Source organism: Neophocaena asiaeorientalis, unplaced genomic scaffold, assembly GCF_003031525.2.
Source record: "Neophocaena asiaeorientalis asiaeorientalis breed wild unplaced genomic scaffold, Neophocaena_asiaeorientalis_V1.1 scaffold479, whole genome shotgun sequence".
NCBI lineage: Eukaryota > Metazoa > Chordata > Mammalia > Artiodactyla > Phocoenidae > Neophocaena > Neophocaena asiaeorientalis.
In genome coordinates this window covers 4,549,055-4,576,514 of record NW_020173774.1, presented here as the reverse complement: position 1 = coordinate 4,576,514, position 27,460 = coordinate 4,549,055, and the positions used below count along the sequence as shown (strand labels likewise).

The 27,460-nt window shown below is 48.5% G+C and overlaps 4 protein-coding genes across 13 annotated transcripts; 2 read left to right on the top strand and 2 right to left on the bottom strand.

Moving 5' to 3' along the window:
• Window positions 1-4,698: 4,698 nt before the first annotated feature.
• SLC37A4 (solute carrier family 37 member 4) lies at window positions 4,699-11,089 on the top strand. 7 transcript variants are annotated; one of them, XM_024751811.1, is made up of 9 exons: window positions 4,699-4,715; window positions 5,922-6,255; window positions 7,115-7,347; window positions 7,659-7,902; window positions 8,397-8,555; window positions 8,801-8,886; window positions 9,402-9,515; window positions 10,138-10,276; window positions 10,387-11,089. In XM_024751811.1, the coding sequence occupies exons 2-9, from the start codon at window positions 6,108-6,110 to the stop codon at window positions 10,551-10,553; spliced, it is 1,290 nt and encodes a 429-aa protein (XP_024607579.1). In that variant the 5' UTR covers window positions 4,699-4,715; window positions 5,922-6,107; the 3' UTR covers window positions 10,554-11,089. The 7 variants fall into 7 exon arrangements, with proteins under 7 accessions (XP_024607579.1, XP_024607577.1, XP_024607580.1 ...); XM_024751809.1 differs by lacking the exon at window positions 4,699-4,715 and adding an exon at window positions 5,077-5,320; XM_024751812.1 differs by lacking the exon at window positions 4,699-4,715 and adding an exon at window positions 5,488-5,510.
• Window positions 11,090-12,020: 931 nt separating this feature from the next.
• TRAPPC4 (trafficking protein particle complex subunit 4) lies at window positions 12,021-15,215 on the bottom strand. Of its 2 annotated transcripts, XM_024751788.1 has the most exons (5): window positions 14,704-15,215; window positions 14,366-14,540; window positions 13,640-13,743; window positions 12,881-13,007; window positions 12,021-12,381 (listed from the first exon to the last, which is right to left on the bottom strand). In XM_024751788.1, the coding sequence occupies exons 1-5, from the start codon at window positions 14,876-14,878 to the stop codon at window positions 12,303-12,305; spliced, it is 660 nt and encodes a 219-aa protein (XP_024607556.1). In that variant the 5' UTR covers window positions 14,879-15,215; the 3' UTR covers window positions 12,021-12,302. The 2 variants fall into 2 exon arrangements, with proteins under 2 accessions (XP_024607556.1, XP_024607555.1); XM_024751787.1 differs by lacking the exon at window positions 12,021-12,381 and having other exon boundaries at window positions 12,746-13,007; window positions 14,704-15,114.
• Window positions 15,216-15,255: 40 nt separating this feature from the next.
• Window positions 15,256-17,114, top strand: RPS25 (ribosomal protein S25). The gene is made up of 5 exons (XM_024751789.1): window positions 15,256-15,390; window positions 15,633-15,728; window positions 16,299-16,482; window positions 16,873-16,971; window positions 17,068-17,114. Exons 1-4 carry the CDS (start codon window positions 15,388-15,390, stop codon window positions 16,965-16,967), a joined length of 378 nt encoding a protein of 125 aa, XP_024607557.1. The 5' UTR covers window positions 15,256-15,387; the 3' UTR covers window positions 16,968-16,971; window positions 17,068-17,114.
• Window positions 17,102-25,723, bottom strand: CENATAC (centrosomal AT-AC splicing factor). Of its 3 annotated transcripts, XM_024751785.1 has the most exons (11): window positions 25,588-25,723; window positions 25,282-25,445; window positions 24,767-24,865; window positions 21,351-21,417; window positions 21,213-21,275; window positions 20,802-20,866; window positions 20,541-20,649; window positions 19,517-19,547; window positions 17,579-17,668; window positions 17,374-17,506; window positions 17,106-17,290 (listed from the first exon to the last, which is right to left on the bottom strand). In XM_024751785.1, the coding sequence occupies exons 1-11, from the start codon at window positions 25,705-25,707 to the stop codon at window positions 17,227-17,229; spliced, it is 1,005 nt and encodes a 334-aa protein (XP_024607553.1). In that variant the 5' UTR covers window positions 25,708-25,723; the 3' UTR covers window positions 17,106-17,226. The 3 variants fall into 3 exon arrangements, with proteins under 3 accessions (XP_024607552.1, XP_024607553.1, XP_024607551.1); XM_024751784.1 differs by having other exon boundaries at window positions 17,102-17,290; window positions 17,374-17,668; XM_024751783.1 differs by having other exon boundaries at window positions 17,175-17,668.
• Window positions 25,724-27,460: the final 1,737 nt, after the last annotated feature.

Genomic DNA, 27,460 nt, shown 5'->3' with positions numbered 1-27,460 from the left:
GGAAATAAAAGGAATCCAAATCGGAAAAGAAGTAAAGCTGTCACTGTTTGCAGATGACATGATACTTTACATAGAGAATCCTAAAGATGCCACCAGAAAACTACTAGAGCTAGTCAATGAATTTGGTAAAGTAGCAGGATACAAAATTAATGCACAGAAATCTCTGGTATTCCTATACAGTAATGATGAAAAATCTGAAAGTGAAATCAAGAAAACACTCCCATTTACCACTGTAACAAAAATAATAAAATATCTAGGAATAAACCTACCTAAGGATACGAAAGACCTGTATGCAGAAAATTATAAGACACTGATGAAAGAAATTAAAGATGATACAAATAGATGGAGAGATATACCATGTTCTTGGATTGGAAGAGTCAGCATTGTGAAAATGACTCAACTACCCAAAGCAATCTACAGCTTCAATGCAATCCCTATCAAACTACCACTGGCAGTTTTCACAGAACTAGAACAAAAAATTTCACAATTTGGGCTTCCCTGGTGGCGCAGAGGTTGAGAGTCCGCCTGCCGATGCAGGGGACACGGGTTCGTGCCCCAGTCCAGGAAGATCCCACATGCTGCAGAGCGGCTGGGCCCGTGAGCCATGGCCGCTGAGCCTGCGCCTCCGGAGCCTGTGCTCCACAACGGGAGAGGCCACAACAGTGAGGGGCCTGCATATCGCAAAAACAAAACAAAAACAAAAACAAACTCGTGGGAACATATGTATATGTATAACTGATTCACTTTGTTATAAAGCAGAAACTAACACACCATTGTAAAGCAATTATACTCCAACAAAGATGAAAAAAAAAAAAAGGAATCTGCCTGTCAATTCAGGGGACACAGGTTCGATCCCTGGTCCGGGAAGATCCCACATGCCCCAGATCAACTAAGCCTATGCGCCACAACTACTGAGCCTGCTCTCTAGAGCCTGCGAGCCACAACTACTGAGCCCGTGTGCCACAGCTACTAAAGCCCACACGCCTAGAGCCCGTGCTCTGCAACAAGAGAAGCCACCACAATGAGAAGCCCGCACACCGCAACGAAGAGTAGCCCCCGCTCGCCGCAACTAGAGAAAGCCCGTGCACAGCAACAAAGACCCAACGCAGCCAAAAATAAATAAATAAATAAATAAAAAGAAGAAGAATACTAACTCATAAATACAGAAGGAATGATAGAGTGAAAACATCTCCACTTTGCAACCACCATATTAATAAATGACTCAGGAAAGAATCATCAATAGATGATAAAACCACTGGGTGAAAGATTGTCGAAACAGGAGGATATATCTGTAGTATCAAAGTATGGCCCCACTATAGATTAGTAATTATAAAGAGGAAAAGTTTCCTCTAGTACAGAAATCAGGTGGACACCATTTTAACTAAATGATCAAATTTATCACATGCTTCCTGATGTGGTACACTGAGAAAGACACATTGTCATCTATACAGTACTTCTGCCAAAATTATTTAATATGATCCTTATTGCAAACACAGTCAGACAAATCCGTATGAGGGACATTCTGCAGAACAACTGGCCTGGATTTTTGAAAAATATTAAAATCATGAAAAATTTCTCTTTCTCTTTCTTCCTTTCTTTCTCTCTTTCTTTCTTTCTTCCTTCCTTCCTTCCTTTCTCTTCCTTCCTTCCTTCCTTCCTTCCTTCCTTTCTTTCTTTCTTTCTTTCTTTCTTTCTTTCTTTCTTTCTTTCTTTCTTTCTTTCTTTCTTTCTTTCTTTCTTTCTTTTCTTTTCTCCCTCCCTTCCTTCCTTCCTTCCTTTAATGGGAAACTGATTTCTCTTTATTTAGGCCTTAGGAAGACAATTAAATTTGGTCACATATTACTTTTTTAAAAATCTAGTTTCAGGAGTTCCCTGGTGGTCTAGTGGTTAGGATTCTGGGCTTTCACTGCCATGGCCTAGGTTCAATCCCTGTTCCAGGAACTGAGATTCCACAAGATGAGTGGCGTGGCCAAAAAAAAAGAAAAAACTCTAGTTTTACACAGATAGGACCAAAGTATCAGAGAAATAATTTCTTCTGTAAAAACTGGCCAAACTTTATGAAAAATCTAACATACAATGTAATTCAAATTATATAAAGACTGCTTGGGATCATAACAGTCTGAATGTATGACAGTTGCAATTCCATTCTAATAGGTGTGAAAATATTTGCTCTCCTGTGGCTTTGGTCCAAAAGAGGTGAGCTGAATCTGCAAGCATAAAGTAAGTACCTGTGGACGAAGAATGTCGTATTCGTAAACAAAAGATGTTACAGCCATCAAGCCCTCAGCTTGATGCAGCCACCACCAACTGTGCATTCTGAGGGGATTCAAAGGAGAAAAATAGGATACTGGCCCAAAGAATTCATGTGCATACGAAAGGAATGATTTCAATGAGCCCAGACTCTTACATCTTCCAATACATAGAAAAGTCCTATATTCATTAAATTGAGATGTCTGGTTTTTCTTTAATTAACAGTAATCGTTTGATGTTCTGACAACCTGGGTTTTGCCCATATATCCTGGCTCCTCCCTTACCTCTTGAGAGCAGTCCCTCAGAGCTATCTGAGAAGGCTGTCTTCTGAGGGCTTAAGTCCTCAGCAAGTCTACTGAATAAAACGCAATTCTCAACTTTTGTGTTGTGCATTTTTTTTCAGTCGACATACCTAGTCTTTCACCAACATTAGTTTAGATTGCTATTGGTAGCAGAAATGTCCATGATGACTAGTTCTACTATAACAAAGTAAAATAAAAGAATTTTTTATTTTGGCCACGCCGCGCAGCTTGTGGGATTCCCCAACCAGGGATCGAACCCGGGCCACAGGAGTGAAAGCACAGAGTCCTAACCACTGGACTGCCAGGGAATTTCCAATTAAAGAATAGTTATCATGAACACATCACAGTATCAGATAAGCTTTTTATAACAGAAAAGTATGAAGGAACAAAAAAAGACTAAGCAGCTACCACAAACAAAAAAATAGTGTCTCCCCCATAACTCTATTTGAAGGGGCAGAAAGTGCGATTAGAGGTTTATTGATGCTAATATGAAAAGAAATTCAGTATTGTATTTATTTCTTATTTTATACAACTCTTACTCTTTATAACAATGTTTATAGTCACACCCATAAAAGTATGACCCATGGCATCCGAAAGCAAACACTGTAATTATTTAAAAGGGCCTTTAAAAAAGTGTAATACTGGGTTTCCCTGGTGGCGCAGTGGTTAAGAATCCGCCTGCCAAGGCAAGGAACGGGGGTTCGAGCTCTGGTCCGGGAAAATCCCACATGCCGTGGAGCAACTAAGCCCGTGCGCCACAACTACTGAGTCTGTGCTCTAGAGCCCGAGAGCCACAACTACAGAAGCCTGCACACCTAGAGCTTGTGCTCCACCAACAAGAGACGCCACTGCAATAAGAAGCCCGCGCACCACAGTGAAGAGTAGCTCCCGCTCACCGCAACCAGAGAAAGCCCGCGTGCAGCAAGGAAGACCCAACACAGCCAAAAATAAAATAAATAAAATAAAAATAAATAAATTTATTTTTAAAAATTCAACTGAGAAAATTCTAAACATCTTTTTGGCTTTATTCAACAATTTATGAATAAGGACACGTCCAATCTAGCAGCTAGAAAGGCGCTCTGAGGAGCTGTACAAAATGAAAGCCTTTTATAGATAGCAGGGAACAGGAACAAGGAATTAAACTAGGCAAAAAGCAGATTGGCTATTACCAGGTTACTTCGCTTTAGGGAATGGCAGGAGGGTCTAGAGGTAGATGACATAACTAGATAACTAGTGCTGAGCAGGCGATTCCTTTTTTATTTTCTTTTTTTGGCGCCACCACATGGCATGTGGAATCCTAGTTCCCCAACCAGGATCGAACCCAGGCCCCCTGCCTTGGAAGCACGGAGTCTTATCCACTGGACCGCCAGGGAAGTCCCAGGTGATTCCTGATTGACTTATTTAAGATTCCACTTCTGGGAGAGCCACAACTGTAATTAAGTCTCCCTTTGGTGATGTGAGGCTTAGCATAAGCAACATCATTTTGGACCTGTTGTGTTTTTAACATCACTCTAAAAGAGCTTTACTCTCAACTTTGAAGCACTTATTTCAGCAATTCTCTGATGGACTCTGTGAAAGCAATTATCTAAATTTTCTGAACTTGTATCTGAATCTTCTATTGAATCCTCACAACCACCCTATGACGTTGGTAAGAAACTGGGGGCTCATAGAGATTATTAATTACCCAGGGTCATGCTGTCAGAAGCAGTGCGTCCGGGATTCGAATTTAAGTTTTACTCAGGGCCCATACTTTAAACACTCTGGCTATTTTGTTTTAACTCTGTCCGCAATAGTCTGACCACAGATAAATATACAAATCGTGCTTACTGAGGACTGCATTAATTTCTTACAGAAAATACTGTGTTCTCTTACAAGATGTTTCCCAGACCGTGAACAACTCGGGAACAGTAATTGATAGTTGGAGGAACTCACTGATTTGGTTTGTCGAAGGCCATCAGTTAAGGGAACGTACGACTCCAGCCCCTAAGGGGCGCTGTCTTCGCCCAACGACCAGCGAGACCCGCGGTCATATGAAAACGTTTGTGGGTGGCCTCGGCTCTCGGGACTGGAAGACGCAGGCGGAGTCCCCGCCCCACTCTGGGCGCACGCGCATGCGCCCGCCGGGCCCCGCCCCATGCCACTCCAGCTCCCACCTCCGTTCAGGTAGGGGGCAGTGTGCGGGGGAGGGGCGTCGCCTGGGGGCGGGGCTGGAGCGGGAGTCTCAAGTGTTGCGGCTCCTTTGTTGGAGGCCCAACTTCCAATCCAGCCGGGAGCAGTTTCTGAGGCTGCCGGTTCTGGGGTGGAGGCAATTGCTGGGTCCGGGAGCAGCACGCTCCCTCTCCTTTATGTCGCATGCGTCCAGGGGTCGCCCCTGCACTTGGGCCCCCGTCCATTCGCAGCCGGAGTCGGGTGTCCCGGGTAGCTTGAGGACACGGGGCTGGGCAGGTGCCGAGAGCCCGCCGCCTCGCTCCCTCCTCCCTGTTCTTGCCGCTTGGCCCCACCCCGCCTGGCCGAGCCACTCGGCGCCGGAAGCGAGGGGCCTTCGGGGCCTACGTGTGGCACCCTGCTCCGCTTGCGCCCACGCCTTCTGCTCCAATTGCTTTCTCAACCTAGCGGCAAAGCCGGGGGCGTGTTGCCGGGGCCCTGGGAAGCGGGGCGCATGGGCACTGTGCCTGGAGTCCGTCTCTGCGCCTTCCCGCCCACGGGGCGTCCGGTCACGGTCCCTGAAGCCCCAGCCTGCCAGACCGGAACCCAAACTGACGTCAAGGGTAAAGGCGACCAGAGGCATCTGAGTGGCACAACCAGGACCCCTGCCCCTAGTGGGGCTTTCGGTGTGCAACCGAAAGTGGGTCCTGAGCAGGGAACTTCCTTCCCCCGCCCCTTGCTTACGGTTCTGCAACTGTCAAGAAACAGTTACACCCTACCGTGTGCTAAGCATCAGGAGTTACAGGGCTTGAGGTCAGCTCCGGAAGACTTGAAAGTGAGGTTGTTGGGGGTAGGTGTCTGAGTGTGTGTGTGCGTGTGTAGAAACTAACCCAGAACCTAGTGCAGTGCCTCTCAACCAGTAAGCCCTAATAAACCTTCGCGGAATGAATGAGAAGGTAGGTGGATGAGGGAGCCGGGCTAGAGAGGGCAGCTCTACTCATCCCAACCCTGCCTCCCCTGAGCGCAAGCCGACAAAAATAATTAGGTTAAGCCTTTAATCACAGCTGGTTTCACGGGCAGGAGGACAGGGAAGAGCCGGGAAAGACAGCAATCCTGGGGACACACGGTGCTGGCCTGGCTCATGGACACTGCCTCCCTCTCGGACGCCCTCCGGGCCCCCACAGCGTGGGCGTCAGTAATCTCCTGTTTTCTTGTCTCCCTCAGGACACCGGGTTCCCTAGGAGCCGCCCCAGGCTTAATGATTGTCCAGAAGGTGCCTATAAAGGGAGGCTGGGTGGAGGAGGGAGCAGAAAAAGCCCAACTCAGCAGATCTGAGAACTTGAGAGACTCAATCAGGAGCCGTGGTCAGAGGCTCTGTGTCCCGGCCAGTAGGGCCTGCTCTTTCCCACCATGGCGGCCCGAGGCTACGGCTATTACCGCACTGTGATCTTCTCGGCCATGTTTGGAGGCTACAGCCTGTACTACTTCAACCGCAAGACCTTCTCTTTTGTCATGCCGTCGCTGGTGGAGGAGGTCCCTCTGGACAAGGATGACTTGGGTGAGCCCTGGCAGGGCAGGGAGGGGTGAGCCCAGGAACACAGGACCAGCAGGACAAGTTGGGTGTTTGTGCAGTGTGGTGGGTACAGGCATGTAGTGTGTGTGGAGTGTCTGCACAGCAGATGCCAGGGCACAGTGCATGTGCCGGATGAGGCGGCTCTGAGATCCATGTCTGTGGGCACAGGTAAAGGACTATGGGTATGGTCTAAGCATGTCTGAGGGCTGCTTATCTGGTGTGTGTGTGTGTGTGTGAATGTCCGCCTGTGACTAACATGTGTCCCCAGAGGCACTGTGTGTTAGAGGGATTCTGAGCACGGTTTCTGCATCTGTGTGGGTGCAGGCTAAGACCACAGGGTGAGTGCTGGCCACTGACATTGTGAGCACTGGGAACTGCGGAATTGGTGCAATGACTCCATGTGGCCTAGCAGGCTACCCTTCGGGAGGAATAAGGTCCCTGACTCTAATTCTAAGCCTTTTGCCCCATGTTCTGAGGTGGGGCAACAGAACTGCCAGAGAGCCTGGGTTGGCATCCACGGTGAGGGAGAAATCAGGCATATGAGAATCCCATGGAGGAGGGCTGTCCTGCCCCCTGACAGCTGCTGCTGGAACTCTCCAAGAGGCTGAAAAGTCATGGGTCAGCCTGGGGCTAGTGCTGATGGAGAGGCGGGAGGAGTAGCCTGGCTCCATGAATGAATGTCACTATTCCAACACAGGCCCCTCCTATTCCTCTTGGAAGGAACCAGTCTCACCCTGCCAGGCACCTCTACACACCTGACCCCATGCCTTCCTCCCCCCTCCTGTGCCTCTTCCCTGGCCCCTAACCCCCCAGGTGTCCTGCTCCCTGCTCCCCTCCCCTGCAGGGCTCATCACGAGCAGCCAGTCGGCAGCCTACGCCATCAGCAAGTTTGTGAGCGGGGTGCTCTCTGACCAGATGAGTGCTCGCTGGCTCTTTTCTTCCGGGCTTCTCCTGGTTGGCCTGGTCAACGTAGTCTTTTCCTGGAGCTCCGCAGTACCCGTCTTTGCTGCTCTCTGGTTCCTCAATGGCCTGGCACAGGGGCTGGGCTGGCCCCCATGTGGCAAGGTCCTGCGGAAGGTGAGTGTCTGCTTCCAAGCAGCCGGTTCACCTAAAGAGCATGTGGGCACCCTGGCACCTCCACCCGCAACCAGAGCAGGTTCCTCAGGCGTTCCAGTTCCAGCTCCAGTCCAGCTCCTCTTGCTTGTCAAGATATTTTAGGAGGCTGAACGTGGTGGGATCAGGTGGCAGATGAGGGAATTGGCCCTGCCAAGTAGAAGAGCCCTCTCCCTCATCCCTGTAATGTGAGCTTCTGGGTCTGCCCCACCTGACCCTCACCTTCAATATGGACTGTAGGCTGAGCAACTACTCTGTCCCCCTCTGCCCCACAGTGGTTTGAGCCATCTCAATTTGGCACTTGGTGGGCCGTCCTATCAACCAGCATGAACCTGGCTGGAGGGCTGGGCCCCATCCTGGCAACCATCCTCGCCCAGAGCTATAGCTGGCGCAGCACGCTGGCCCTGTCTGGGGCACTGTGTGTGGTTGTCTCCTTCCTCTGTCTCCTGCTCATCCACAATGAACCTGCTGATGTTGGACTCCGCAACCTGGACCCCACCCCCTCCAAGGGCAAGAAGGGTGAGTACGCACTAAAGCCGACCCCTAGGGAACCTTCATTCATCATTCGCCTGGCAGACTTTCATTGAGGACTGGCTGTATGCCGGGCCCTGTACTAGCTAATGGATGTCGGGATGGTGATGGAGAGTGGGTGAGGAGTAAATAAAACTCCATCCTGGGAGGCAGTTAAGTACCGGACAAGTGGCAGAGCCAACAAATGCTATGACTCATGTTATAGCCTAGTCCTTCCTTACAAGAGAGCCAGAGTTCCCTGTGTGGACAGCATCCTAAGCTTAAGTGGCTTGGGTGCTTTCCTCCATCCCCGCTGGTCCTCAGGTTCTCTTTCATTCGTTGAGACTTGCAGTGGAGAAGAGAGGGCAGAACAGTGGGTGAGGGGGACCTTCCTGCTGATCCTTGGCTATGTGGACGGACTCTGCCCCTATGGCTAGTTAATGTGTGGTGGGGGCAGGGCAGCCTGAGCAGCGTCCTGAAGCCTGGCCTCCTCCCACCCCCAGGCTCCCTGAAGGAGGAGAGTACCTTACAGCAGCTGCTGCTGACCCCCTACCTGTGGGTGCTCTCCACTGGCTACCTTGTGGTGTTTGGAGTAAAGACGTGCTGTACTGACTGGGGCCAGTTCTTCCTTATCCAGGAGAGAGGACAGTCAGCCCTCGTGGGTGAGACAAGTGTTGGGATGGGGCAGGCCTAGGGAGCAGGAGCCAATGCAGGGGATGGGAAATTCAGACCCGCTTCCCTTTATCCTTTCTTCTTTCCCTGAGGCCGGGCAGTACTCAGGCAGCTGTGGCCAGTCACCCTTGGGGACCTTGTACCTCTCTGGGTTTAAGTCAGTCTGGGGCAACCCCACGGTGTAACACCTTTCCACCCTTCCTTTCCCTCTTCCCACCACAACTCCCCACTGCAGGCAGCTCCTACATGAGTGCCCTGGAGGTTGGGGGCCTTGTAGGCAGCATCGCAGCTGGCTACCTGTCAGACCGGGCCATGGCCAAGGTGAGTGGGCAGAAGGGACAGGAAGGAGGAGGGTCCCTTTAAATCTTCCCAGCAGGACTGGGACAGGCACCAGAGAGGTAGGAGCCCTGGGGCACAGGCAGCTTGGCATATGCTGGTTTTGGTTGGGTGAGGTGGGAATGATTCCAGGCTACTCTTCTTTGCTGGGGATGTGGAGATGAGGCTCTTGGGGGAAAGGGTTTTAACTGATGTCAAGGAGAGCCAGAGTTTCTCTCCGCCTAGCTTCTCCACAGCCCCAGGGAAACTGGGGTTGGGGAAGGACTGGATGCAGTCTGCCACCGCGTGTCCCCAAGCCTGCCCCAAGTGGAGGAAGGGATGTTGTGGAGTTTGGCCTCAGAACATAATAAGCAGGTCCCAGGGCCTCCCAGAGCTGCCCTGGGCCAAGAACTGCAATGGGATTGCTAAAGACCTGTCAGCAGAGGTCTGCCGTGTCAGCGTCCAGGGGTGAGGGTTCTCTGCTGCTCCTGGGGCCTGATGTTGCTTGACTGTGTCCACAGGCACGGTTGTCCATGTACGGGAGCCCCCGCCATGGCTTGCTGCTGTTCATGATGGCTGGCATGACAGCGTCCATGTACCTCTTCCGGGTAACTGTGACCAGTGACTCCCCCAAGGTAAATAAACAGGGACTGGCCCACATCAGGGACAAGGATGAGAAAGCAAGGGCCACTGACTCTGTCTCCCTCTCCCTGGTCTTTCTCCGCTTCTGATTGCCCTTTTCAGTCGTTTGTACCTCCATTCCCCTCCTCTGTACTCTGATGCCCCTCCTTGACTCTGGGCCTGGTTTCTTCTCCTCTCTATGCTCCTCTAGGATGTTGCTTTCTGGACTCCGGCTCTTCACCCTCTCGCTGAGCTCACAGGCTTTACAGAGCATGAGGTGCCCTATCTTTATCTCTGGTTTCCTCTTGGTGTGTCTCACCTTTGTCCTACCGCCTCTGCCTTGCCCTTAGCCAATCCAGCTTGCACAGATCCTGAGGAGACAGCATCTCACTTGGAGGGATGGCTCCTGAACCTCCCTCCCCTACCTGCACAGGCCCGTGTTGGCTGAATGTGGCACCCACTCCTCTAGCTCTGCAGTCAGCTGTGCTGGGAAGTGGTGTGTGTGGGAGTCACTTACTGTCTGCTTTTACTACAATTATTTGTTCCTGGGGCCAAGCATTCCTCTATCCAATGGCAGGGGTAGGTAGGCAGGAGGCTTTCTCAGACTTTAAATGCTACACTGCACTGCCCTTGCAGCTCTGGATCCTGGTGTTGGGAGCTGTGTTTGGTTTCTCCTCTTATGGCCCCATTGCCTTGTTCGGAGTTATAGCCAATGAGAGTGCCCCTCCCAACTTGTGTGGCACCTCCCATGCCATTGTGGGACTCATGGCCAATGGTAAGTGATACCCCCGCTGATGCCTCGCACACAAGCCAGCTAGGGGCTGGAACAAGCCCCATTGGCTCTATCCTCACAATGACTCAGGCTCTTCCCCTCCTCCCTGACAGTGGGCGGCTTTCTGGCTGGGTTGCCCTTCAGCACCATTGCGAAGCATTACAGCTGGAGCACGGCGTTCTGGGTGGCTGAAGTGATCTGTGCAGCCAGCACAGGTGCCTTCTTCCTTCTACGAAACATCCGCACCAAGATGGGCCGAGTGCCCAAGAAGGCTGAGTGAAGACAGTGCAGGCTCTGGAGCATCCTGTCCTACTTGTGGCCTCTCCCCTCCATGGGGGTGGGGGGAGGGAGGGGACTATCTGACTAGCACCTTTGACTTTCCCTTTCTGCTCCTTTTCCCTCACCCAAGTGGCGCTGGAAGTTATCAGTGGCTAATGAGGTCCCAGCTTCCCATCTGATCTCTATTTAAAAGACAACCTTTGTTCTTGGACTCCATTAGCTCCTATTTCCTGGCTTCAAAGAGGAAACCCCTGCACTCAGGGAGTCTCCTGTATCCTTCTCCCTCTCTTGGGCCCTGCCCTGTCCCCATCCCACCCCATCCTCACCTGAGGTGAGGCTCCTCCTGCCGCAGCAGGGCAGCAATGGCCCAGGACTTCTGCCCTGAGGCCTCTCAGCAGGGGGCAACTGCTCCTGCCAATACCTTGGACTCCACAGGAAGAGGGTCACTCTCACCAATACCCAGGGTACAGTAGGGGGGTATGGATGGGAGAGTAGAAAGACTTGTTATAGAAAATTAAAACTAGATTTGATACTAAACCCTGTCAGTGAGTCATTCTTTCAAAAAGGGTAGTACAGGGACTTCCCTGGTGGGGCAGTGGTTAAGACTCCGTGCTCCCAATGCAGGGGGCCCGGGTTCGATCCCTGGCCAAGGCACTAGATCCCACATGCATGCTGCAACTACGAGTTTGCATGCCACAACTAAGGAGCCCGCCTGCTGCAACTAAGACCTGGCACAACCAAATAGAGAAATAAATAAAATAAATATTTTTAAAAAAATAGAGTACTTCTCAAAAAAAAAAAGTGGAGGTAATACAAGCCAGAGATAGATTTTTTGGGAAATACTCCCTTAATACCTGCTTTTTCCACCCCAGAAGAGAGAGACTTCATTCCCCTGGAAGGGAAAGCTAAAGTGTAGATGGACTCCTTTAAGCTCATGTCTCTACCGCCTTCAACTTCATACTGCATAATTCAATGAACATTTTGAAGATGAAACTACTGGGTGCCAGGCAGGTTAAGTAATTTGATGGAGGGAGATAACAGTGTAGTCAGAAAGCCTGGGTTCAAACTCAGTCTGCTGTAACTAGCTTTGAGACTTTGAGGCAGACAGTTTGTACATTGCTTGCTGAAGCTCATCCGTAATAGAAACAGAAGGTACCCCCTGAGGTAAGGGAGAGGATTAAGTGAGATAAAGCAGTAAAACATGGCTGTAAGCACTTGACAAATATTCCATCATCATTTCATTATCATCATCACCACCATACCCACCACCTAGGAAGTCAGTAGCGATTCTGGAACTAGGACCAAGGCTCCTGATTCAAAGTCCCATGTTCATTCATTCACTTAATGAACATATATTTGTTTTGTTTTCTACTAGAACATAGTATCTCATTTTCCCAGAATTCCCTTATCATTCCTGTCTCCCCTCCTGAGGCTTTTCCCCCAAACCATCAATTAGGATAGCAAACACTGAGATCAAAGGAATGTTTATTATAGCATTTATGGGCCTACCTCCTTCATAAATAATCTGTACAGAGTTGGGAAGTAGGACCATGACAGATACAGGAGGAAAGAGAGCATGGTATTAAGGCTCGGGCATCGGCACATGTCATCAGGCTCAGCAACCTCCCATTTTCAAGTGCACTAACAAATGCCGCTGGGCTCGCCATCGGAGTGGAAACAGCAGGACCCCTGTTGCAGGATCTCTCAAGAATATGCGGGGAGTCGGGGGGGGGTCCACTGCAGGTTCAGCCTAAGACCCAGGTCCAAAAGTTCCAGCCTTCTCTGCCACCTCCAGGGCTAACTTCAGGTTCTGGTCAAACAGCTCACACCTAGGCCAGACCCAGGAAGCACAAATAAGGACAAAGTGTGAGGCCTGGCTCTCTCCCCACCTTGGGTGCAGAGGCAGAGCCAGTGGAAACTCTGCTTGAAGAAAGACATAAACCCCAAGGAAAGTCTTTGGCTTCTCCAAAAAATAAGTAAGTAAAAGGCTAGTTACTTTTGTTTTATTTAAAAATAACTCTAGGGCTTCCCTGGTGGCGCAGTGGTTGAGACTCTGCCTGCCGATGCAGGGGACACGGGTTCGTGCCCCGGTCTGGGAGGATCCCACATGCCGCGGAGCGGCTGGGCCTGTGAGCCATGGCCGCTAAGCCTGTGCGTCCGGAGCCTGTGCTCCGCAGCGGGAGAGGCCACAACAGTGAGAGGCCCGTGTACCACAAAAAAAAGACAAAAAATAACCCCTATTACACTTCAAAATGACATTGGGGAAAAGCACAGAGGGAGGGGGAACAAGGAGGCTTGGACCAGAATCTGGGAAGTGGGGCCACATACCTGATGGGCATTTCCAGGGAGTAAAATGGATTCTTCAGGGCAAAGTCTGAGTAAATCTCATAAATCTTTCGGAGAAGAGAATCTATCCCAGCCTGCCTAGGATCCGCCAGCACCACAAACTTTATCCCTGGAGAGGGACCAGTAATGATTACCAAAGGGTAGAGAATGCAGCAAATAATGCTGTCCTTTGTTTGTACAGCACTTTCATATGCCCACTTAAATGTTATCCTTATTGCTACATAAAGCACGAAAAGCAAGATTTTGAATCTACAGGTGAGAGCAGAGAAGTGAAATGACTTTGTTGCATCAGTTGCTGACTGAGTGACCAGGCTTTGGGTCCTAGCCCTGTCGCTTACTTCTGGCCTGGGGGCCCCTCAGCAGAAAGTGCCAGGCAAGGAACAAACTCAGGCAGTTTTCAATGATCTGCCTTCAGCGAGTGATGCAATGACAGTCACGATCCAAAGGTCATTTCCATTTCACATTCAAATTTCATTTTGGAACAACACACCTTCCAAAACGTGTGCAACATGAGATAACATTAAGGTGAGTTTTATCTGTGGACAGGATGATGCTCAGTGGCATGGACAAAACTGGCGTCAGATTAAATATTGCCTTTAGATTCACAAAACAAGTAACTGTCTGTGTGGTTGTCCCAGAAAAGGCTGACCAACACTCCCTTGCTTACCAAACCCAACTTGGGCCAATCCGTTCTCCCAACCTGCCCCATCGCATCCCCTTGACCTATCTAGAGATGCGTACCTGTCAATGTCTGGAAGCAGTGCAGTTTGAATGTGTCTGTCTCCAGCATCTCAATGCCTGAGCTGCCCTGTTCAGGAGACAGCTGGGAGCCGATTGCGAACAGCCTATTTGCAAAGGAGGCAAAGTTGGGAATGCACCTCATTGCTATAAGGAAGAAGTGCTTCTCGAACTTTTCCACTGAAATGACCCTTATCTTCTGAAGAGTTCAAATTACAGCTTGAGATAGTCAGAAGCAGCAGTGTGAACTGCCTGGCAGCAGTATCAAAATTACTTAAAATTTTATTTGAATTCTGCATGTATTCTACATTCATACTTTGCTACAAAACATTGTACATTGAAAACTTTGGGTGAAATTAACACTCTGGGACTATGTGCCACGTTTACTCACCCCGTGACTATGCATATCCAGCACATCTCATACCATAATTGACAGCAAGAAAAGATCTTAAAGATCATTTAGCTCAATTGCCTTACTTTAAAGATGAAGAAACTTAAGACTCAGAAAAGAGAAGGTGACTTAAGCAAACAAAATCACACCACTGCCAGCATTACCTACAGCCTAGTCATACTGGATCAATTCTTTTCATGACACAAGAACTGAGGATTTAGAAGGAGGAAAGTAAGCACCGCCGCTCAGGAAGTCTCTGAGTGCAGAAACACACTAATCCAGCCAGCCTATGAGCCAAGTGCAGAACGACAAAATCTAGGAAGGGTTGTGAGACTTACGAGTGGAACATGGAGGCCAGCATGAGCTTCTCATTGGAGGTGAGGCGAGGCCGGCCGAATCGAATGGACACCGGGTAGTTAGCAGGGTTGCCCAGGTACTCCAGCACCTCTTTCCCATCGGCCGTGTACTTGCCGCTCACATCCACACCATTGATGGCCAGCACTGCGTGGCCCACTGCAGAGCCGAGGCTAAGCGTCAACGAAGCCTCAGCTTGGAGATCCCATCAAGGCGACAATGGACCCGGCCCCAACTCCTCACCCCCTCCGCCCCCCGCCCAGAGACACCGGCCCACAACGGCGGCACCGGACCCCGCCCCCCAGGCCCGAGCCTAACCCACCCCGGATGCCGTCGCGCTGGCCGAAGGCAACCAGCACACGATCGTCATGCAGTTTGAGCAGCAGATCAAGCGGGTAACTGAAAGTTTTCTCAGCCTCGGCCCGCGGCGCGTAGCTGTCCAACTGGTAAATGAGGCCTCCAGCTTTGTTCACCACAAACACACTGAAAATCGCCATCGCTGCCGCCGCTACTGCGGGACTGCCTCCCCCTCCCGGCCCCGCCCCGGAACCGCAGCACAGGACCTGCCCCCGGCGCCCCGGCCGCGCGTTCCCTCTCGACCCGGGAGCGCGGCACGCTGCGGCGCTTGCGCACTTGGAGCACGCCTGGCTGTCAGTAACGCCGGGAAGTTAGCTGTCGGGATCTAGAAAATTGTTTTCCGTCCCTTTTCCCAGGTTTTTAGTGTCACGAAACAGTAACGTGTGACTGCCTCACAACTAGTCGCAAAGCGCAAAAGGTAGGGGCAGCCTCGCGTGCCTCCGGCTGCAGGGTAAGCTCGCACTGCCCGCAGCCAGTTCCGGGCCTGAGTCAGGCCTGCGCCTCCGGACTTCCTCCGCGCGGTCCCGCCCCTTACCCCGGAAGCACTCGCTGCAGGCGGAGGTTTCTGGGCTTCTTCGCTAGACACACTTCCTTTTCGTCCGACATCTTAGGGAGGCGAGGTGGTGGCAGTTGCTTTCCCGGCTTCGCTATGGTGAGCGCTCTGTTCGGGGACAGCCGGCGTGGTTTCGGGAGCCGGCGATGCCGGCGCGCATTTGGGGCGGCATCGGAGGAGGGCTCCCAGAACTTCCGGGCCGCGTGTCGAGGCGGGCGGGCTATTGCTTCCTCCATGTGCTCCGTCAGTGGAGTCTGGGCGGGGGGTGAGGTGGAGCGCAGGGGTAGGGGGAGCGTGGGGCTGCCTTGAGACCTGGCAGTATTCCCGCTTTTCTTCTGTAGCCGCCCAAGGATGACAAGAAGAAGAAAGATGCCGGAAAGTCGGCCAAGAAAGACAAAGACCCAGTGAACAAGTCTGGGGGTAAAGCCAAAAAGAAGGTAGGAGTCAGTCGCTTGAACGTTGAGGGAGGCTGCGGGCACCCGTCCCTTATCGACATATTAAGTGACACCTAGCAGATGGCTTGTAAGGTTGTGGGGTCTAGAGTCAGGTTATTACAGCTTATGCTCTCATCAGCATTCTGTTTTTTCGTTATTTGGAGAATGGGGTCATATACGCTGTTTAGAAATTAGATGTGTACAGAGCATTTATTTTGATACGCAGCACATAGTGTTATTTTAGTTGGTTCCGTGGGGCTCAGTCAGTATCTGAAAGTCTCAATAATAGGTTCCCCTCCCCCCCCCGCCCCCAACCAGATGTGTCTTTGATGCCCTTAACGACGACCAGGGTCTCTTTTTGCTTTGAATTCTGGCTTTCTAATTATTTGAATCTTAATTTGCAGAGTTTCTGCAAATTCTGCATTTCATAGATTTCTGCAGGCCAAGGAATAGAGCCACTCTCTCAGTATAGCCGTACAACCAAGTAACAGTTCTTTGAGGCAGGTTGTTCCAGAGGAGGGAAGAATAGAGCACTGAGTTTTTTTTTTTTTTTTTTTTTTTTTTGGTGAGCAGAAGTGGTCCAAAGGCAAAGTTCGGGACAAGCTCAATAACCTAGTCTTGTTTGACAAAGCAACATATGACAAACTCTGTAAAGAAGTTCCCAACTATAAGCTTATAACTCCAGCTGTTGTCTCTGAGAGACTGAAGATTCGTGGCTCCCTGGCCAGGGCAGCCTTGCAGGAGCTGCTTAGTAAAGGTGAGAGGGGTGTGTTGTACTGATTTGTATGCTTTTGTACCTTAAATTGGCCTGACCGTGCTAGCCATCTTAAATGCAATAGGTGGTTGTTAGTAATGTAATTCTAACATGTTATCTAGGTTATTGGTTAGTGCCCAATAATGGAAACAGTGATTTTCAAGTTATAGTAAAGTGCTGTGAAGGTGGCCATCCCAAGAGCAGGTGGTGAGTCCCTTGTTTTAAAAGGGTAAGTCAAATTAGATTATAACCAAGAAATGTAGGCATGCCTCCTAAACTCACGCTTAAAATTCAGCATTTCTCTTTTGGGATGGAATATAAAACAGATATTTCTAGTGTCTTATTAAGTATTTCATAGTACTATTGTGTGAAAATTTTATGCTTTCTTTTTAGGACTTATTAAACTGGTTTCAAAGCACAGAGCTCAAGTAATTTACACCAGAAATACTAAGGGTGGAGATGCTCCAGCTGCTGGTGAAGATGCATGAACAGGTGAGCAAGAACCCAGGGGTTCGTGGTGTAGGAAGTATGCATCCCTTCACGAGGCTCTATAGTTCTGATTCTTGGATTTTTTTTTTTTTTTTACAGGTCCCACCAGCTGTATATTTGGAAAAATAAAACTTTATTAAATCAAATAAATGGGCATGTCTGTTTCCTAAGAAAGGCAGTTACAAAGGATAATAGTAGGTATCGGCTTGTTGATTTGGCTTTGAGCATTATGGTGGTTGAAAATGTATTAGGAAACCATTAACTTTTTTTTTTATGTGACTGCTGTTTGTTTCTTGCTGCGGCTTCAGTTTTGAATTGATGCCTGAAAGGAAATGAAGGGTTAGCAGGACGAAGGGTGAGATCTCCAAGGGGGAGTGGGTTGGGGTCCTGACACTGGGCCCATACCTGGATTGCCAGCGGCGTCCATTATTCCAGACCCGGCCAAAAGAGGGCAGCCAGCCTGCACCGGTACTGGAGTTATGATCAAAGTTGGCCCCAACTCTGTCTGGTGGGAGTTTCTTCAATTTCTGTTTTTCCTCTACAATAAGCAGTTTTATTTGAGTAGGAAGACTTAAAGAACCCATCACTATTTCTGAATTAGTTAACTTACTTTCTTTGAGAAACTCTTCATAGGAGGGTCCTATTTGTTGGTTCCCAGAGCTACAGTCCTCATCTTGGACCATCCAGGGAGGTGTGGCACCTGGAAAAGGAAGACCCTTTAAGTAGAAATGAAAGCACTTAAAAAAAAGTTTTTAACCTTCAAGCTGTTGTGGAACATAGCTAGCTATAAGTTCCTACCTAATTGAAAATTATAAATGTTTATAAACAAAACCCAGGAATTCTGGACCATGGGAAGTTGAGGGGCCTAGGCTAATTTAAAAGGTGCTGATACTTAATAGCTGTATCAGTACAGCTGTATCAATATAGCAATACATGCCTGACAAACTACACACATTTAAAGTGTGCAATTTGAAATGTCTGGGATGAAATCACCACCACCATGTATCCTTGTGCCCCTTTAAAATATTTTCTAGCACACTTCCCTTATACCCCTCTTCCCAGGCAGCCACTGGTGTGCTTTCTGTTGCTATAGGTTAGTTTGCGTTTTCCGTAATGTTGTATAAATGGCATATATTATGTACCCTTGTGTACCTTTTAGCATAGTTACTTTGAGGTTTTTGTGTTACACGTGTTTTCAATCGTTCCTTCTTTGTTACTATTTTTTGAAGTGTTCATTGGCTGAGGCACATTGGGATTTTTTTTCAACTTTTAAAGAAGCTGCCAAACTGTTTTCCAAAGTAGTTATGCCAGTTTGCATCCCCACCAGCAGTGTATGAGAGCGCCTGCATATATAAATGGGCAGCCTTTAGCCGTTTTTAATTCTTTGGCCACGCCACGTGGCATATGGTATTGTTCCCTGACCAGGGATTAAATGCGTGCTCCCTGCATTGAGAGTGTGGAGCCTTAACCACTGGACTGCCAGGGAAGTCCTAGTTTCAGCCATTTTGATGAGCATCTTTTTATATGCCTTTATTGAGTGTTGAGAGAGGTTTTCATATATTGAGAATACACATCCTTCATCAGATGCTGCTTTACTTTGCTTTAGTTTGTTACGCTTTAGTTTGTTATGCTAAAGTTTGTAATCTTCCATTTTTCAAGCAAAGTACTTTTTCCCTTAGTTGAAATACAAGGAGACGAGTGGCTGTAGCATGGCTAATGCCATGGTGGGCACTATGTACGGTATAGAGACTTCTCTGGCCCTCAATTGCAACGAGTTTTATTTTTAAAATTTATTTTATTGAAGTATAGTTGATTTACAATGTTGTGTTAATTTCTGCTGTACAGCAGAGCGACTCAGTTATATATGTATTCTTTTTCATATTCTTTTCCATAATAGTTTATCACAGGATATTAAATATAGTTCCCTCTGCTATACAGTAGGACCTTGTTGTTTATACTCTTTATTTTCACTATTAAGTGTATTATTTTAAAAAACACTTTAACACACACTCATATAGTGGTTGAACAAAAACCCTTATAAGAATTACCATGTCAGGGGCTTCCCTGGTGGCGCAGTGGTTGAGAGTCCGCCTGCCGATGCAGGGGACACGGGTTCGTGCCCCGGTCTGGGAAGATCCCACATGCCACGGAGCGGCTGGGCCTGTGAGCCATGGCCGCTGAGCCTGCGCGTCTGGAGCCTGTGCTCCGCAACGGCAGAGGCCACAATAGTGAGGCCCGCGTACAGCAAAAAAAAAAAAAAAAAAGAATTACCATGTCTGACATTTTCTAAGTTTAAAACACCTTAGATCTGAAAGTTTAAAAAAAAAAAATCCGGCGAACAGGTGAATGTACATCTGTTACTTTCCTGAGTTACTCAGACACATTTGACTTATGTGTCTTCGATACCCTTCTACCAGTGAAAAGGCCTAGAACTCAGGTGTGTCTCAAAGATCCCAAGTTGACTGACAGTGCTGTATCTTAATCAACTTTATTCTTTAAAAAAAAAAAAAGCTTCTTACAGTTTGAGAAATACTGCTGTGGGTCTTACCTGAGTGGATGTTACCAATTCCTGGTGTATCCTGTAGTTGGAAATGGGAAAAAATCATAAGAAAGCCAAGAGATGATAGGATACTCATAGCCTAGAGGAAGAAATTTTACTGGAGGTGGATGGAACCACTGCCATGACGCTAGTTCTGCACTGGGTTGATGTTAAATCTTACAGAGCACAGCAAATCACTGAAAGACAGTCTTGCCCTCACCAGACTCAAGGTCTTAGTAGCAGAGATGTCCAAAAATAAGTGCCTACTAGATGGTAGGTAAACGAAACCCTTTTCTTACAGAGCATACATACTACTGGGAAAGAGAAGTATGAATTACACAAATTACATTCACAGCTTTTTACATGGGGCTACATCCATTTATAACAGTTTTCCATGAAAAAGTGACATTCAAGCTAAGAGCTGAAGGAAGGTGAGGGTTAAGTAGATGGTGAGAGAAGGAAAGCACATCATTTAAGACAATGGCAATTACATGTTCAAAAGCAAGGAGCAGCACAGTGCAGCTGGAGGATAGAATGTAAGATAGCAGGTGATGCGATTATTTTCTGTTGTGTTTGGGACAAGATTGCAGTAGTAGGAATTGTTCCAAGGTGGAATAGAGACTAGCTTGTATTCAGGAGATAAAATAGGTGACATACTCATTGAGGGAATGTAAAAAATGAAAGGAGGAGATGAGGATCTGCATCTGCAGTTAATGGAGACACAGGAGTGGTGGCGTGGCTTCAGGTGCCTGTGGGGCATCTATAAATGTCCCGTATTGAGCTGGAACTGGATTCTGCACAGGATGAGATTTAGGAGTTGGTACTTCTATGTGGCAATTGGGGCAGTGTGTGGATAAGATCACCATGGAGGGTGATGAAAAAGTCTAAGAACATGATACTATGGGATAGGGCAGCAAGAGGGAAAAGCCTGCTAAGACAGGAAAGGCCAGAATACACAGAAAAGCCAGGAGAGGTGGGTGTCCTGGGAACTGAGGGGGCACTGGCCCTTTCCCAACTTTCGTATCCATTGTACCTGATGATGGCCAATGAATGTCAGCGGTTGTCCTGTCTCCATCCAGTCAAGCTCTGGGGCTGGTGGCAGGTCCACATAGGAGGGCTGCTGTGAGGTGGAGGCTACTTGGCTGAAAAAGACAAAGAGGAGCCAGGCTGGCAGACAAGGTCCTTGAGCCATGAGGATAGCAAAGATGAGATTTGTTCCCTTTTCCCAGCCAAAGTTACAGAATGTTCTAAGAGATGTCAGAATTCCCAATAAGAGGTTTCCTAACAGTCTTACCTGTTTGTCCCTTTCCAGCTTCCAGGTGCCGAAGAGCCCTCTTCTGGGTCTGGCACTGTCTGAGGCTGAGTTTGATTCAGGAAAAATAAATGTGTCTAGAATGCTTAAGAATTTGCCTAGGCCATGCTCCCACCCTCCAGAAGTAAACAAATTGACATATTGAGGGTACTGCCCATATCTTGCAAACTTCCCTCCCTCCCTCCCTGCCTCCCTTCCCCCAGCCTGGCCCACATCATCTCCACTGACAAAGGCCTGCACCCTGGTGGGCAGGTAAGGGAATTCAAGCCGAGCAGATAAAGCATGGAGTCCATGAATTCTCATAAGAAGAGCTGGTAGGTGAAATGTTGGACCTGGGAGAAGCAGGAATCAGTGGATTTGGATACTGCTCTGGCTCCTCCGAGGGAAACCAACCTCTAAGACAGACCGAACCACCTCCTGCCGGCTGTGCTCCACCTCACGGATCTGAGCTGCCATCTGTGGGAGAGAGGCTGCTTAGTACAAAATGGTGGGGGGGGGCTGGGTCCTTCAGAGGCCTTTCCTTTAACTCACCTCTTTAATCACTTCATCCTCTTTTTCCTCATAGGAATCCAGACTTTTCACCATGGACTTCTTGAATCTAAAAAGAAAAAGGGCAAGTCCCGGTCAGTTGTGAAAAGATCCTCAGTAGATCATTTTTCTCTGAATTTTGGGTAGTGTCAAACTCCCAGAAACAAAATAGTACAATGAACACCCATGTACCTCTCCCCCAGATTCACTGTAAACATTTCGCCATACTGGCTCCAGTTTGCTTATAAACACATTGCCTTTCTGCCAAGAACATGAGACTTAATTCTAAATTTTTCAGCATCTCCTGGGAACAGGAACAGCCTATGAAACCACTACCATACTTAAGAAAATCAATTTCCCTTTATTGATGTCCAAATTGTCCCATATTTGGGGCAACAATATATTTGCAGTTGTTTTTATCCTACAATACAAAGGTATCCGAATAACACCAATGCTGCTATCAGCAATAAGACTACTAAGCAAAGCTCAAGGTTTCTTTGCAGTTCGTTAGTCCTCAGAAAACCTAAGGGTGTACAGTCAGGTTTTTGTGTTCAAATGTTACTTGAATTCTTACTCTTTCATCATTGTTATCAACTGATATATAATTAATATAACTGTCTTTGTTTGCCTAATTTTATTATTATTTTTTGAAACTATAACTAGAGGACATTTCTCTGTTTTTCACTCAGACTGTCTTGAGGACGTAACTAGACTGCATCACCACCCCCCGCCCCGATTGGAAGAAGGGTTCTTAGTACAGTGAATGTTAGATACGAACAGTTTGAAGGACTGGAACCAACAGTAACTGACAAAAACCAACTTCCATCTAAATCATCATAAAAATGTTTTAAGTTAAAAAGGGAGGGGGAGAAGGGGGCAAAAGGAGTTTGATTGAACAAGATCCTCACATTTCATCTAATACATTCAACCCTGGCTAGCGTATACCAAAATGGAAACTGGATTACTATAATAAAAACTTCTTCTACAGCACTCTGTGCACACCTGTGTTCCAAGCCCACCCCCATCCCCCTAATGCTTCCAAACTCAACTATATGATGAAGGAGCGTATAAATCTCTCTAATCCAGTCTTTGTTATAAGGCTGGTATGTCTGGGTATCAGCTCAGTAAACAAGGCAGCTGAGGTCTTCCAGGTCATCAATAAAATCAAATAACTGATACCATACGTGATAGGGGGGCTGTTGGGATTCACTGTCTTCAGATGTTCTTCATACATTACACAAACACCTTCCATGCATTCATTCACAGATTCATAGCATAAGTTCTGCCTTCTGGCCTCTTGGTAGGCTGTACCAGCAAAATGGTGTGAGACATGTCGCCAAACTCTTGCAGCCGCTGCCGACTACTCTGCCGACGCCGCCACTGCACACGAGCTTATAGCCTTTTTGCCTAATTTTAATATGTAAAACGTTTATGTAGATGGAATGGCTCTATCAAGGTGCCCTGGCAGCCTTGCATGTATCCTTACAGGCAAAGCCTTGAACTGCAGCTTATCAGAGTTTTGGCTGAAGGTCTGCGTGATCCTCCTGGAACACAAGAGGACAGGAGGCCTGAAAGGAACTGCTAGGAGGCCATCTCCCACTCGTCTCCCTATCTCTCATGGGAGACCATTATGAAACAGTTTCTCATCAACTCTCAGTTCTGATGGGGTATGGGACTTTGTGCTCTCAGGTTTGAGCTGTAGATATAAAAGCACGTAGCTGCAGTCTAGACTTGGCTCCCCAGCAAAAGTATCGCACAGCTCACACTGCAGTCACCCAGCCCTATTTGTATCAGTATGGTCCTTTTTGGTGTGTTGGACAACCTGGGAAGCTGGCACTTCGGGCTTACTCTTTTCACTGCCTATGTAACAAACTGCCTGAATCTAAAAGTAGCTTACTGTGGGACTTTCCTGGTGGTCCAGTGGTTAAGAATCCCCCTTTCAATGCAGGGGACTTGGGTTTGATCCCTGGTCGGGGAACTAAGATCCCACATGCTGCAACTACTGAGTCCATACGTGCCACAACTAGAGTGCCCACGTGCTCTGGAGCCCGCACGCACCAGAACTAGAGAGAAGCCTGCGTGCTGCAATGAAGATCCTGCATGCCGGCACTAAGACCCAATGCAGCCAAATAAAAAGACTAATCTTTTAAAATAATGATTAGGACTTCCCTGGTGGCGCAGTGGTTAAGAATCCGCCTGCCAATGCAGCGGACACGGGTTTGAGCCCTAGTCTGGGAAGATCCCACATGCCACGGAGCAACTAAGCCTGTGCACCACAACTACTGAGCCTGTGCTCTAGAGCCTGCGAGCCACAGCGACTGAAGCCTGCACACCTAAAGCCTGTGCTCCGCAACAAGAGAAGCCACTACAATGAGAAGCCCGTGCATGCACCACAATGAACAGTAGCCCCCACTTGCCGCAACTAGAGAAAGTCTGCGTGCAGCAACAAAGACCAGACGCAGCCAAAAATAAATTTTTTTATTAAAAAAAAAGATTAAATAATAAAAGTGGCTCATTGTATCTTTACTGGTCAAATCAGTCAGGCTTGGCCTGGCCTTGTGTGAGCTTGAAATTTATAAAGCTCAAAAGTCAAATTATATTTAAATAAAAAGTTCAAAGAGTCCATCCTCATAATTCTCAATTATAACCTTTGCTGCTCAACTATCCTTTATTCACCCACCAAAAACCATATGGAGCTGAGCCAGGGTGTGAGGAGTGAGTGGCCTCAGTTTCTTATCTCCTCCCAGTCTGAACCACAGATTTTAAGGCAAGGTGGTGGGATTTAGGCATTTCTTATTTCCTCATTATTCTCCACATTGGGTAGAAAGAAATAACAAACACCATGTGTTTTCTTAACTTTGGCTTTGGGATCCCCTTGGGTTCCACACTCCACAATCTCAATATGGTCCCAATAAAAGTGATGATGTGAGGCTGCCTGAGTCCTCTTCCTGAGGCAGTCAGGGCTCACTCCCTCTCTGTGCTGTCCAGCTTCCTACAATCCGGTTCCTTGGGGTCCTACGAGGCCAGTTAAAATAGAGTCCAAAACTATTAAAAGTGGGCACTGGGTGAGCACCAGTTTCTTGCACACTATAAAAAGCATCTTCTGCTCCTAAAGAACCTTAGTAGTTTCTGTGTCATACATTTAAGTAGTTGATTATGGTCAGCTTTAATTATACACTATCCTCTATTTGCTAAATACATTGTAAATCCCCCCCCCCAACTAGATTATAAACCCTTCAAGGACTCTGTCATATTTCTTTTGTGTCCAATATGGTGCCTAGGATAATGAGTGCTACAAAGACAATGGTTACTAATGAAGTCCTTACTAAACTTCCCAAGCAGTAGAGGAAGCTCCAGTACCTGACACAGGCCCAGAGAATCCACACTCTGCTTCTTCATCATGTGAAGTAGTGACTTACCGTGCATAATCCTGGGGGGAGATCAAAAACTTCTCTTTCATCTGGAACTCAGCCTTGTTCTCCCACCAGAATCTGTTGGTTGCTTTCTTGTGCTCTGGACTGAGAATGGAAAGGACATGTAATCTCAATGACAGACTGCAGAATATTACACAGATATCTAGGCATTAGATAAATAATGCAAACTGACATCTGGGTTTCCGTCTCTGGGCAAGGCTGAGAGAATACTGATAGTAGTCTCTTCAAGATCTCCAGTCTCCCCCTTCCAATAAAAATGTGAGAATCTGAGAGGAAGTGATGGGAGGGAACCTTGATTGAACCTGCCCAGCTGACTTTCCCAGCTAGACCACCAACACCACTGGGACCATGGCAGCCGTAAGCCCGCTACCTTCAAGGCTGGCAATGCCTACAAGATGACTCAATCAAATCACAAAAGCGTTCTTCTTCTCACCCACCCTAAACCCTCCCTCCCACAAACGTACACGACTGTTGTATGCGGCTCCCGGCCCGGAGCTCACCTGGCCAGATGCTCCAGCAGCCCCCCATGCAGCACGGTCAGGTTTCCGTGGCTCAGGTGTTTCCTCACCTCACAGCCGCAGCACAGGCACCAGCAGCACCGCTCGTGCTCGGGCACGTAACGCTCCACCTGAGCGGCGCGGACGGCCTTGCGGGCGGCCTCCACCTGCCGCGGAGAGGGTACCAAGGGGAAGAGGCTAAGTAGGACCCCGGTGGGACCCCCAGATCCCACCCCCTCGGGCGCTCACAGCCCCGCCCCCATTCCCGCCCCGTCCTGTCCAGGGTTTCCTCCAGCCTCGCGTCCGCACCTGAGGCAGAAGCCGCTCCAAAGCCACCTTCAGCTGCCGCTGGTGCTTGCGACTGTAGACGTGTCCGCGGCCGCAGAAGAAGGTCTGGCGGCAAACAGGGCAGCGCTCCGCCGGCGCCATCTACCCAGGACTGGGGAATCCGCAACGCGCAGCCTCCTTCGCCGTCTGGTGACCTCTGACCCCCTCAGGGGCGGGGCGAACCCAGCGGCCCCAGCGGCCCCCGCGGCCCCCAGCGGCCGGCAGGCGCCACTGCAAGTCCTACTACGGTTGCGCGGGTTTTTCTCTGGGAACCCTCATTGCGCGCAAACCCAGCCCGTCGCCAGTACCGCCAAATGCAGTCTGGCTGGAAAAGGTGAGGGGAAGGAGCGCACGCAACAGTTAGGGGGGACCGCGCACGTATCTGGACACCGACAAGGACCCGTAGAGACAATGTAACATAATCGTAACTAGTATTTATAGGGTGCTCAGTGGGGGTCCAGAGCTTTACCTTAACTACCTCAGGTAATCTTCACAATAGCCCTGTGTGGTGTCCTGTTATTACTGGCATTTTACAAGCGGGAAACTGAGGCGTGAAGGAGGAGGTAAGTTTGTGGAAGGTTGCACAGGTATAAAGCGGCAGAGGCATTGCCAGCAGGCTGTAGGGAACACAAGCTGAAGGCCTAATCTATGACCTGATCACGCTCATACCCCACAGGGGTGATCTGAACGTTGCTCCTGTAAAGCTGTAAAGGGAAAGCTATAAAGGGTGCAGTCACTGCTGAGGGTTAGCAGACGTGTTTAATCTGTAAACGTGCTAAACTAGTGGAACTTTATTCTCTACAAGCCATTTCTCCCAGAGTCAACAGCCTTCCTGTCTGTCCTGCTCCCTTAGCACCTAAGGTGAATTGCTCCCTCCCAGGGCTGAAATCCCCAGACTGTGATCTCCACCCTAGAACTCCCTCCAAAAAGCCTGGGGCCTGGCCCACACCTTAACTTATAGGATGTGCAAACAGAGCTGGCACAAAGTCCCCAGCTTCCCTTACATTTGTTACCTGTATTGGTGCATTAACCTGGATGGGTTACAATGTCTGTGGGCATATCCAGTCAACTCTACATAATTCAGACCCAGAAAGTAGCCAGACTCCCCTTCAGACCTTGACATCCTGATGGAGCTTCCCTTTAGACTCAGGCCTTTGCCAGATGTGATATATTTTGATGACCTTGCAGTTCTCAGTTCCTTGACCTCTCATCACTCCCCTGGACCTTGTCCACCAAAAATTGCTCCTTCTCTGAATTCAGACTCTGAAGTTCTACTCTGACCACCGTCTTCCATCCTCCTGTGTGGACTTACCTTCCATCTGGTCTTTAACTGCAGGGAGACCTCCTTTCCTGAATATGAGTACTCTTATCCAGTCACTTGGAAAATTATTCATCATATGCCAGCTACTAAATGCTTTGCTCTAGGCCAGGTTTAAAAATTTTAAAAACCTTTAGAGTGTGGCCTCCAGGTCAGCAGCATCAGCATCTGGGAGCTTGTTAGAAATGCAAATTATTGGGCCCCACCCCAGACCTACTGAATAGGAAACTCCAGAGTGGGTCCCGGCAATCTGTGGTTTAATGAGCCCTTCAGGTGATTCTGATGCTCAGTCAAGTTTGAGAATCACTGGTCTAGGTCTGAGGTCCTCTTGACTTCGCTTTACCCATTGGATCCCAGGAATACTTCCACCACACTCTCACGGCAACATATTACTTCACTTGACCTACAAAGACCTCTCATTGTGTCACACCCCAACCATCCCATCTGTTTCCGTCATTTGTCCCAAAGCTGCTTTAGAGTAGTCTATACCATCTGCTTAAACGCCTAACTTTTCAGCCCTCTGCAATTTGGCTTTTG